The following is a 13,497-nucleotide window of genomic DNA, read 5'->3' on the forward strand; positions in this document are numbered from 1 at the left end:
ACAGTTCGTGCATACATTTTTTCCGTTTATTTATAGGCTAAAAATGGTTTTCAAAAACAACCATACAAAAAATAACATGAAGCAACAGATAAATCCACATTTTCATGCAAACATGCATATATAAGTATCGACTTATAACAGAAATCAGATCGGCTACGTTTTTAGATCTTTTGTATTTAAGAATATTCTGAATATGTGCGGAGGTATTTTGTATAATAGAACGTAGTCTTAGATATTTTGTGTAATAATATACATAGTATATCTTATATATATGTATATATAAATATATTTACCTCTTTTATGCGTTGTATTTGTTGTAAATAATTATGTGCTCGAGCAGTCACATGCGACAGAGTTTAGCGAGCGCTCTTCACAACTTTCAAGTGATTTGCAGTAAATCGAAGTAAATGATTTTTTTAGATGGTTAATTTTTAAATTTTTTGGGGCTTATTAAAGAGGTTTTGAATCAAATTATACACTATTATTTAGGAGTAAAAAAAATATTTTCCAGTCGAAAATTTTTTATATTTTACAAAACCATACAGTTTCTCTTCTTAATTTATTTATCTTCACTACCAGTAATTAAGGTTGGGCTTTAGTACATTTTAACCTTCAAACTCAAAAAGTATTCATTGTTGTCCCTTTATATTAGAGAGGATTTATATCATATAACCATGTAATCTCATAAATTTGGCGACATGCCCGTTTAATTTCACTATAATTATCATCGGTCTTATTGTGCTTTAGACACGTCTACAAGTTATCAAGCCACTGCATATATTCTAGTATTGTTCCGTAATCTTATGTACGCTTTCCGCTGCTAATAAATAATAAAACACATACCTTTCATATACTCCTCTATAATAGATGTAGTTTTTGTAATACTACGAAGACTACATTTCTGAAACCCTTGTTGAAACGTACATGTTCTGACACTAACAGAAAATAATAAATGAGCATATTGACTTGTGGAAAATAAAATTTTTTCTGTCATACAACATACAATTGCTAATTTTTTATTTGTGTATTTCAGAATTTGTAATAAAAGAGATCATAGATCCGATTTGGTGTTAATTGAGAAATAACAACGGCTTTTCATTAACCCAGGACAAATACAAAAAATATTTTAAGGAAAGCGTCAACCGCACACTCCAGCGCCGAAAAAGCTCAAAGCAGCCACAAACCTTGGCCCACGTACTTAAAAGAGAATATAGTCGCATAGTCAAATAAATAGCGCGAACTGATTCATTCAAAAAGCAATTTATAGTGAATAAACTGCGAGTGATTATACTGGTTGTCGCAATCTAGATATTAGTGTATACTAAGACAAAAAACCATAAGAGAACAAAAAAAAGCAAAAAGAAACCACAAGTCATACGCATAAATCCAAAGGATATTCTGAGCCCAAAGGTAGTGATTAAAAACCGTCAAAATTCTTCCCTTTGCAAATTTTAAAATACAACCACAGCCAATGCACAAGATGGCAGCACCGGCCGGAGCAGCGCCGACGGCGGCACTTGAGGCCCCACTATCCGCCCCAAAGTATGGCACGCTTATACCAAACAGAATTTTCGTTGGCGGCATAAGGTGAGTGTGACAACATACATACATACATATATATATACTTATCTTTGTATATATAAGTATATATTTATCTTTATTTATATGCATTTTTGCTCATAAAATTCATTTTATTATGGCTTTCTCACATATTTCACTTTATTATGCACTTAATTTGGACCATCGCCCAACAACAAACAATATGCATTAACAAAAAATAAAAAATACTAATAATTAAAAATCTTACAAAAACAGTGGCGACACAACGGAGTCGGATTTGTGCCGCGTCTTTTCCGCTTATGGCAATGTGAAGTCTACCAAGATCATCGTGGATCGTGCTGGAGTCAGCAAGGGTTACGGTTTCGTCACTTTCGAGACAGAACAAGAGGCTCAAAGGCTGCAGACGGATGTAAGTAGTTTTGGCTTGCAATCTACATTTAATATTAATAATAATATTATATATAAAAAATATAGAACTTATTTCGTATTTATGGCACATTTACTGCTTTAACATCTTAGTTTTGGTTTTTTTGTCATACAGATAAAGAGCAACACTTGCAAGACAAAGTAAATTTTTAAATTAAAATTAACAACCAATTTAAACTACTTTGTGCTGTATTAAAATATTGAGGATACTTACTAATTGTCAATATAATTATAATTTAGGTTTAAATAGGGTTTATTCTGTTGTTCGTTTCTCGATAGCAAAATTGTCCAAAAAGTTTTGAAATGATTTACATATATTAATTGCCTATTTATTTTTTTATGGTTATATACTTTCATCTTATATAGGCATATTCATGATGAAATGATAATAAGGCGGTTCATCTTTGCGTTTGATTGTGGTGATCTAACTTGCCCAATTGTGCAAATCCATTTGACTGTTTGTGCACAAAATTTGTGCAAGGTAAACAAAATGGAACGAAAAGTTAAAAAATAAAGCCTTACTTCGAACAAGTGCGCTTGCGTGTTTGCAAGCTGTAAGCGTTGAGCTGCTAAATCGTTGAGTGTGAGGCATTTGATAGACACAAAAGTTGCTCTGAAACGAGAGAAATTCGTAAACGCAAATAAAGAAAACATAATACATATAAATAGGGTGCTGATGCTGCTGCGGCTCCTTGGCGATCGTAACGTTGCCTCTCGTAGGTGTCTTACGTAATATATTACGACGTGATTTATGAACGATTTTTATCAGTAAATACGTAACGACTAAATATACATACATATACATGTAATATGTAACGATATTTGCAACACCATTCTGCCTACTAGCGCCACTACTACCACAACACTGCTATTTAAACATTAAACTACTACTGCTACTGCTCTTCTATGAACTGTGTTCAATGCTCAGGGAAGAACCAAATATATCTTGATAATTTTGTTTGTTGAGTTTGTTTTTGGAATTGACAGTTTTTCTTATTCAATAATTACTGTACTCAAGTTTAAGCTATTTTGAATAAATAATCACCAACGCTGCAGCAGTTTGTTCCATTTAAAAAAAGTTAAATAATAAATAAATCAATTTTTAAATCAACATAAAACCTTTTAACTCACAATTTATAAATTTAGTTTGCAAATAAAACTTTGTTCAACATTTTCACATTATAAAAAAATTTCATGCACATATAGCAATCCAGTTCTGCATTTGCCTGGATATAAATTCAAATTAATATATACATACATATATAAAGCGATTTTCGTACTAAGTAAATTTTAGCAATCCTTAGAGGCAATTTTATAGTCGGATTTGCAAATACTACATACATTCTTTGTTTATGATGGCCAAACAATTAGATAGTGCTTCGTTTTGTTCACTTGTCGTTCTTACGATTGTATTACTTTAGCAAAAGCAGTTCCAGCTAACAATTTATTGTACAGTTGTTAATATATTTCAATATTATTACTATTATTTCATTCTATTTGATTTAGTAATCCGACAAATTATGCATTGTGTGTATTATATTTCGAACTGAAAGTTGATTTTGTACAAATTTGTATTTAATTTAAATAATTGCAATTTGGTTTTGTAATTTTTAATGTGCTTAATATTGTACATATGTACATGTGCGCGTCGATAAGTGTAGGGGAGTGAACCATAAACAGAAGTTTTGCAAATAATTTGTTTGTTTTTGCTTTGATGCGATATAATTAATATGCAATATTTTTTTGTTCTTATAATTGTCGGACCTAAAAGTTGACAACAAGTTATAAACAAGCAATGCGAATAAAAATTTTACGGTCATTATGAGTGTAGCCGTACTTTTAAAGTGTCTTCTGCCTACTCTGCTTTTATTAATAAATATATGTATATTATATACTACATATATAAATAAACATTAAATTAAATATTTTTATTAAACAAACAAAAATATTTCAATTAGTCATGAGTAAAAACTGCACAATAATTTTAGAATTTACATAATTTAGTTGTATAAAATTTCAGAGAGATTTCAACAACAGTAGAAAATCCCAAATATATCGCTTAAATTATTTTTAGAGAAGATATACAATTATGTTGGCAAAAGAACCACTTTTTATTTCTTAATTAGCTGCTATCGACCGTTTTAAATTATTTATTTGAGGATATATTCCCTAAAAAAATTTAAGGATCACTATTTCCAAGAATCCAAACGCATACAAAAAATAAATATTAACTGCAACGCAAGTCTGAAGGCATATTCATAAGTTATCTTAATTATGAATATTAACAAAAAATTATTGCATATACAAAGCTACTCAGTGAAGTATTTGCATTAAAAAATCATTCAAAGTGTCCTGTACATGTGTATGAGCGCACAATTCTGTAACAAAAAAATGTAAAAGTTAAGCAAAGTTTTCATTTCATAACACGAAATTAAAATTTTGTAGGCACTAGGCGCTAGCAATCAGTTTATGTTCTTTTTGAAAAACAACAAACATTCTTACCTTGTTCTTCAAAATATAATCAAAATTGAATATATACTTTTCTCAACGCCGTAAATATGCAGTCTAAAAGCTAACTGTTGCTAAGGTCTATCGCAAGCGTTTTTTTTTTATTTATTTTTCATGATTTACTTTAGTAAAAGTTGCCGTTTTTGGTTGAGTCACATACATACAGTGTGTGTGTGTCCGTGTATAGTGTATAGTAAGTTAGCAGGAACTGTCTTTTACTTCTGCAGTGTCTCCTTCAGCGTTTTACCGCCTAGTAGTGTGTCTTTAAAGAGTTTATTGTTTCTACTGCTAATTTGTTACAACTTCAATTGTTTTTTTTTTCTATTAAAAAATTGTTTTCGTTTATAATTTCGTTCATTTGATATACATTTATATATGTTTTAACGTATATAATTGTATTTGATTTCATTAACCATTAAACTACTGTTGTCGATTTTTTAATTAATTCTCGTTGTACATTTGCCGAGTTTTTTAAGTGCGTTTTAGATTTATTTATTTGAGTTACATATTGTTACGTTTGATTTCATTTTGCAGCCAATTGTGCTTGTGCGTTACATAATTTTATTGATTTAATGAAAAACAATAAAATTAAAAATATTGGTGCTAAATGAGTATTAATTAAAAAAAATGTAAACGATTTGAAAATTTGGTTTCGTTACTTCACATACTCGACGTTCAAAAATCTGCTGTGTTTTTAAACAAATATTCGTATGTTCGTATATTTTTCAAATATTGTATTAGTTGTTATATTTTTTAAGAGCTTTTCCTATTAATATTTTAGTGATAATTTTTTTTTCAGTTATCCGTTATTAAAGTCATAAAAATTCAAAAGATTAAATTGTTTCAAGAGTTTGTTTGTTAAAGAAGCTAAAGCATTTTTTCTAAAACGTTTTGTATTGAGCTGCCTTGAAATGTTTTCTTGTTTAGAAATGCAATTGAATTTTATTTTTTCGTTTTTTCTCTCCTTCTTGTTTCGTTTTTTGCTTTCACCACGTTTTCATATCTACAGGGTGAATGTGTCGTGCTAAGGGATCGAAAACTGAATATAGCTCCAGCTATCAAGAAACAAGTGAGTATGCCAAATATTTTCACATATATACAACTATTAATTATTACATATACTTTATTTATAACTTTCTTTATTTTGTAAAAAATTTAAATTTGGATCAAAATTTATATATTAAGTATAAATTTATTATGTTTCGCCTAAATGTAGGCAACAACTTCACGACATTCGAATAGTTAATCATAACCTAGATTGTGTCTACGGTTGTAAGCAATTTACTTTCGAAACGCTAAAGTCAAAGCAATTTTTGTATTATTTTGTTTTTAACTTGAGTCAAAGCCACGCTTTCCTCCATGCTTTCCAATAAATTTTTAAACCATATTCAGGCAACTTTCCAACAAATTCTACCAAATATTACAATTTGTATATTATTTACTATTAAAATATATTGAAGCAACGCTTTCCAATGTAATAAAATGTATCAAAATATTTTTTATTTTCGCAAATTAATTAAACACTTCGTTAACTGTAGTTTTCATAAATCTTTTGCATTAGAATAGTAAATTATATAATTTTTGTTTAAATATTTCAGTCGATCGTTGCAACGAATGGTGCTGTCTATTATACAACAACACCACCGGCCCCAATTAGCAATATGCCCATTGATCAATTCGCCGCCACGGTTTATCCGCCAGGTAACTCGCAATTTATGATATTTAACCACTATAAACTATAAAGATCAGATCAGTTATAATTAGCATAACCTCTTAACAAACAGTTACTGATTTTACAGCAGCCGGCATGCCAACAATTTACCCACCTTCAATGCAATATCAACCATTTTATCAATACTATAGTGTGCCAATGGTCAGTGCGGCGGTAAGTTAAACATCCATTGTACATTACTTGAATTTAACGAACTAATATTATTTTCTTTATTCCTCCTAATCGATCATCGTAATGCTGTGAATATAAATAAATGATCCTCCAAACTCGAATCAACAGAATGTACCCACCATTTGGCCACAGAATTATCAAGGTAATTAGAAGGAAAAGTTTTCTTTATATGCTTCCTTAGATACAATAAATGTATGTGCACAACTATACGAATCAACACCACTTGCCACACCTCAACATTTGTAATCTATACGAGTATAAGTTGGTTTAAATACAAAAGTATATTTGGTTGCTTTTAAAAAGGATTGTTAGCAGCCGCTTAACAGTCACATTTTGTTGTTAGCAATTATTTTCGCATAAAAATTATTTATTATTATTATTTGGTTTTTATTGTTGTTGTGCATATGAATTATAATATTTGTGTACTATGTCGCTTTGATATATACATACATACATAATGATATACATACATACGTGCGCTTATGTATTATATATTTTGTACAATGGTAGCTTAATCTATTTCACTGTTACATCTGTCTGTAAATATATGTATATATTTATATGTATATGTATATAAGAGTGACCAACTTCCAACTTGCTATCTACTTTTTAGGTATTTATCCATGTTAATTTTGAGGGTACTAACGACAGCATCCATACCCACAACTATGATCACACGACTACAATAAACAACAAGAACAACAGCAACATTGATGCTACTACATTTTATGCGTATAAATATTTGTAATGATGAATATTTAATGTTTCTTGGTGACAACCAAACAAATTCACAAATTGTAAGAGACACAACAACAAAGACACAACTTTATAACAATAGCTTCCTTTACTACTACTACAACTACAACAATATCTACGAGTTCGAAAACCGAGAAATTATGAGAAGAACAAAAAAACAAAAACAAAAAAGCGACATAAAACAATAATTTATTTGCGGCAAGAGAAATTGTTCGCTTTTTAAAACACAAAAAAATTAAGACGATGGTGCAAAATGTCGAACCGTTACACCGATCAGTGCATAGATGGTAGGACACTAAAAAGTGCACTAGCAGCGGCAAAGAGGCGATAATAGGCGAGAGTCAGAAATAGTCGATGGGATCAGGTGCAGGAAAGGATGTTTTCTAACCATAGTAAAGGCTGCTTTAGTCATTAAATAATTCAACATAAAAAGAAACATGGACTGAATTCAGGGCCGCCGTTTATTAAGAGAATGATTTAAAATACGCGCACATACACACAAATACATACATAACAAAACATACAAACCTTTAAAGTACGACACAAACTCTTATTTTATTTGTGTACATTAACATGAAAACGTACAGTTTAGATATAGAAAAGTATTGATAATTGAAAATTATTGAGAGTTGTATGAGCAAGTACGCGAAAGTAATAGATGATGATGAAAAGAAATACTAAATTTTAAACCCAGTGAAACTAAGTAGTCTTACGTAATGCTACAAATCGTATGTATGTATATGGAAAGATATTTAACTGCTACGTATAGCGCCAGTAATTGTTTATTGTTTTCGAAAACAATGTACGTATATGTTAGTATTTTCGAATTTCGAAAGTATACAAATACCAAAACGGTTTTGCCGTATCATAACGAATCGTAGTTAGTTATAGAAAGCGGAGAAAGACAAGTTGGCATGTTCGTAGTTTGTAGTGGAAATATGAAGGAATGGTGAATATATGAATTAACAGAACAAACAAAGAAAACGAAACTTGTTATAATGCGAAGCAACAACAAAAACCTAAATTATAACTAAGTAAGAAAAAAATATATATTATTTATTGATTTCAATTATTACTATAATAAATATTATACACAACTCTATATATTGATAATGACAAAAGTATATATTATTACTATTATATACTTATATAAAATATGTATCTATATATATATACATTAGACAAATTATATTTAAAGAATTTAAAATAAGATACGACGAATTAAAAACACCGGCTGGGCCTGTGAACCGGCAAACCCAAAAGCTGAACATTTAAAAAACAACAAAAAAAGGATTACAAAAAATTCAAAACAAAAAATATAAATATATATATTAGTATAACTTTTATTGGTATAAGACATGGATTATATAGTAGAAGAGTCAGTCTTAAACACAAGCAACACAAAACGATATTGAACTTAAAACAGGATTCGAAACTGTAACAAAAAAAAATAACTTAGAACATCAAAAACTAGTATTTAATAAAAAAAACATTAAACAAACAAATATTGAATAAAAATAACTAAAAGATTAGTTCTTCTCAAAAATCTTACATTGACCTAAGTAATAAATTATAGTATGAGAAACAATAAATTCGAAGAAACTAAGTTATATCGTATTCATACATATAAGCATATAGGCAAAGAATCTGAGTAGAATTATATACACAATATTAAAAAGTGAAAAACAAAAAAACAAAAACAAATAAATATTAAAGAAAAGCAAAAGTACATATACCTAAATATACATATACAATACATATTTTAAGTGAGCAAAATACACGTATATAAATATTGATATTGATAATTATTAAAATAATATACAACGCATATTCAAATATTGATAGACGATAACCCATGAATGTAGAATGATAAACAAGTACACACTAAAAATATTGGAAAGAAAATACAAATAAAAATACACTTAAAAGCAAATGTAGGTATAAACGCCACAACAAAATAAGCAATATAAGCATATTGGATGTGAAATAATAAATAACAAAAGCTAATTGAAAATGCAATAATCGATTAAAATTCTATTGTTAAGCATTTAAAATTATAATCAATTAATAACAGAATTGTGAACCAACTAATTGAGTAGTTCGGTCGCCAATGACTCGTTAACCAAACCATGCAATATGATTTCTAAAATTCTATGAAATAAAATTTATAAAAAAGACAATATAGGCAAAAAAATGCTCACTAATATTTGAATGAGAAGTCAACGGACCACCTAAAAGTGAAAAGCCCTTCCGAACAGAGCGCTTAATTGTTTGCAAACCAAAAATGTAAGACGAAAGTAAAAAAATAGCAAAAAAAGAAAAAAGATGTGCAACTTAGAATAATGATTTACAACTTCCTACGGCAATAATTTGCAAACTAATTTATTTATATAAAGCCGTAAAGCTTTTGCTTTTATAACAAAAAATTTTCAAGTTGTATTGTGTGAGCGAAACACCCACACACACACACACTGAGGCATTGGCGTTGTAATCATTTGAATTATAGGAATTGATAGTAAACTGAAAGTCATTTAGTTTATAAGAATGTTTATTTTTGTCATATTAAATGTTGTTTTTTTTAATCATTACAAATAGTAACATGGCTTATTCATGCAGGATAAAAATGTCAAGAAATATTCACTCATAACTGAAAAGACTCGGGGGTGTTTATGTTACAACTGCATAAAAAACCCATGAAGTAAACATTTTTTTGGAATTTTTGTTTTGCTTAAATATTTTGTTTACCTGTCGCTCTTTTTTTAATTTTTGCGGCTCCTAGTTTTTTTTATTTAATTTTGTAAAATTTTAAAACACACATAGATTATTCTTCAAACTCCGAAGAGTGTTTTTGAACGTTAACAAATCTTAAGCTTTCCTCAGTTGTAAGTTAAGGCGGTTGACAACCATCTGTTGAATTATATACCCTTATTAATAGGAGAAAAAAATATGTGTACTATTTTGAAAATCTCAGAAAATATTTATTAAAAACAAGCAAGTGCTGTAACATAAACAATTCCTCAAAAAGACATAGTGAAGTATCCTAAGTGCCAGAACTGTAACAACTAGTAACTTCAAAAAAAAAGATCGTAATTGAAATGAAAGTATTAACATGGCAATGTTTCTATTGAGAGCAAATTTCATTAATTGGGCAATGTCAAATTAATGCTTCTAGAATTACCATCACTGTCGAGGTCAAAAGTACTAAGCGACGAATTTCCACGATCTTCATTCTCTTGTCAATTACCAGGTAAAATACTGAGAAATTGCCGTTAATCTTATAGTCTTTTGATTATTAAAAATATGGATATTTAAAAAGCAACTAACGAGTAAAGCCAAATCCTGGGAATCTTTCTACTAAGAAAATTAATTCGACTGAAAAGCCGATTGAGAGAACCAATTATAAATTGTTGACACTTCTCCCATTTTTAACTAAAATCTATTAAATTGTCATCGTTTATCAAGCGTTGAAACCTAAATTTTGGTACTATTCACATTACTTATTTTAATTTTGAAATGAATTCCTGGCAGTTCTGGTACATTTACCGTTTACATATATCATTTGATTTTGATTTCTTTTTGTAATGTAATGAATTAAATTTTTTCTGTTATTTTATTATAATTATTATTTATTTTCTTTAAATCATTTTGTTTTTTAACTTTTTTTATTATTTTTGTTTTTAATTTTCATCATTTAATTTTTTGTTCGTTCATGCATTGGGGTGTTAGAGGCCATTGCTCATTGTCATTATTGCAATATACCACAAACACATACGCATACATACATATACATACACATACACATTATAATTTGTAAGTAAGTCTTTTCCATGTCGTGAATTTTAAACGCATACTGCAAACATTTACGTAGAAACTTAACTAGCGAAGTTCTCAAAGTGCAATTGTGGTAGGTAAGCAATGCGGCTACGTAATATCAAATGCTTAATGATTAAAAAATCAGAGGTTTCAAAATACCTGTGGCGTACCCAAATGCGTTTAAATAAAATCAAAATCATGCTTCATTAAAGATCATCGAACGTTCTCATTGACGAAAACTTGAAAAGCCGAAATCGTGCTGGTGTTAAACACTCCAATGTTATATGTATGTATTTGAATATGTTTACCCATTGAAAGAAAATATGAAATTGCAGTGAATGACATTTTAAGCAATTTAGTTGTTGAAGAAGTCTATTGTTAAATTATGCTTGTTATATGCATACACACACACACGTGAATAATGTAGCTATCTAAAATAAGATGTGGCAATTAATTGTAAGCCCAAAAACAGAAAAACATACAATATTTTGTGAAAAAATGCGTGATCATCATCATATAGAAGAAATTTATAACGAAATAATTTATAACAATTACAAAACAAAAATTTAAATTAAATAAAGTAAAAGGAAAAACTATTTATAAACGAATAAGTAAATCAAAGCAATAAATAAAGAAAGTCTTAGTCTTTAGTAGAAAAGGTTGTAGTGAAAAGTGCAAAACGAAGCAAAGAAGCAAACGTGTAGACAGCGGTGAAGACATTGTAAGCTGAAGTTGAGTGGCGGCAATTGAAATTGATTTGATTTGTTTGTAGATGTATTCTGTAATTGACATGCGTGTGCAAACATAATAAATTCTCTTAACTGAATGCACAATGTCAAAATATGCGCTTGCGCATTTTTCTGCAACGAAAGGTCATTGATAATCGAATTGAAAATGTAGTTAGAGAAAGAAAGAGAGGAGGGAGCAATAAAAAACTAGAATTGTGTAAAAGTATAAGCATCACATTACAGTTAATTATATACATATGTAGCTTCATAATTGGAGAGCCGGCTTAAATAATCGGTTTTGAGAGTAAAAAAAAAGAAAAACAAACTGGCGATGCGAAAATTATAGTACATTCGTGATATTTTTAAAAGCAAAAATAATTTAGACTATATAAAACCAAATATTTGCTGAGAAAACTATGTATTTGCAAAGCAGGTTTAGATAAACTCATTATTATCGCAGCTGTGCATTTTTCGTAAGCTATTTAAAGAAAAACATAAACAAAGAAATGCGAAAATAAGCGAACAAACGAATATTTGCCTACTTATAGAACGGACATACACATGCACACGCACACATATTCAAACATAAGTTGTAATGCGGTGCAGCAGTTTGCTTTTGTAAGTCAAATTTGTAATTCATGCCAATTAGAAGGCAAACGCTGAAGCTATTTACACATACAACAAACTTATACACACGAACATGTTAGGCAAATTAGAAAAAAAAACAAAAAAATACGAATAAATTTTGCCAAACGCGCCAAGTTTTTCTATTTTGCTTTTCTGTTTCAGTTTGGTCGGGAGTAAATTCCTGGTGCAACAAATGATTTATATACATACATACATATGCGCTCATAGGCTACAGCAACTTACCATACATACACTTATCTACAACTGTATATGCAAATGCATGCATCAAGAACATACTTAGTGAGAAAATAAATATGAGTAATGAAATACTGAATAAAACCGATAATGAAAATAAATACAAAAATAAAATCTAAAAACATAATAATTAACTTGTATAAATATGCATATATATATTTATATGATTATGTGTATACGTACATACGTACATATATTATATATACATAAGCATCTATGGTATTGCAACAGAATAGACACAGACAAGAAATGAAATTAGATAAATTTATCAAAAGCAAAAAGCTAAGCAAAAACACCTATCTTATCCTTCCTGTTGACTTTAGCAGTATACAAGTAACAAAGAAACAAACATACATACATGCATACAATACGAAGAACGTAATTCTCAACAAAAAGTAAAGAAATATGAAATTTATAAATTATAACCCTACTGAAATTATCTACTGTTACCTAGACTACTCTGTACTATGTAGTTAATAATTGATAATTTATTAATACCATAGACTAATATTATTTATAATAGAATTAACAAAGAAGCGACTAAGAAAGAAGACTTCTAAGTGACTTAACACACAAAACTCATAAGCGACATGCACGTTAGCAAAATCAGTAAAAAATAAAAACTAAAAAACGTAAGATAAAATAAAATTAAATAAATACAATAAAAAATCTGAATGGAGAGAGAGACATTCAAGCGAATAAGAAATATTTCTCTTTTTGCCAATGAGGTGGAATAAATATTAGATTTTGGCCTTGTTGGAGTGATTAAAATTATCTTCTTCGTCTTCTGTGACAATTTTTTGTATTGAGCGTGTTTTAAACGATAACAGCCGTTGAATATATTTTTATCTTAAAAAGGCGTTTGATATATTTGTATGCGGCGAAAAGTGCGCTACACAGATTCTGAAACCGCCAGCCTCA

At 29.1% G+C, this 13,497-nt stretch overlaps 1 protein-coding gene across 8 annotated transcripts in view; it reads left to right on the plus strand.

The window, feature by feature from the left end:
• The window catches only part of LOC105232639 (protein boule), a 35,467-nt gene that overhangs the window by 12,775 nt on the left and 9,195 nt on the right, over positions 1 to 13,497 (plus strand). For 4 of the 8 annotated variants that reach the window (XM_011214408.4, XM_011214407.4, XM_019992537.3 and 1 more), the window contains 7 exons: positions 1,034 to 1,587; positions 1,816 to 1,969; positions 5,504 to 5,563; positions 6,093 to 6,195; positions 6,279 to 6,379; positions 6,506 to 6,539; positions 7,011 to 13,282. In XM_011214408.4, coding sequence (XP_011212710.1) covers positions 1,472 to 1,587; positions 1,816 to 1,969; positions 5,504 to 5,563; positions 6,093 to 6,195; positions 6,279 to 6,379; positions 6,506 to 6,539; positions 7,011 to 7,027 — 585 coding nt within the window. In that variant the 5' untranslated portion in view covers positions 1,034 to 1,471 and the 3' untranslated portion in view covers positions 7,028 to 13,282. The other 4 variants (XM_011214410.4, XM_029552992.2, XM_011214409.4 and 1 more) reach the window with 4 other exon arrangements.

The sequence above is a fragment of the Bactrocera dorsalis genome, chromosome 5 (assembly GCF_023373825.1).
Source record: "Bactrocera dorsalis isolate Fly_Bdor chromosome 5, ASM2337382v1, whole genome shotgun sequence".
Taxonomy (NCBI): Eukaryota; Metazoa; Arthropoda; class Insecta; order Diptera; family Tephritidae; genus Bactrocera; species Bactrocera dorsalis.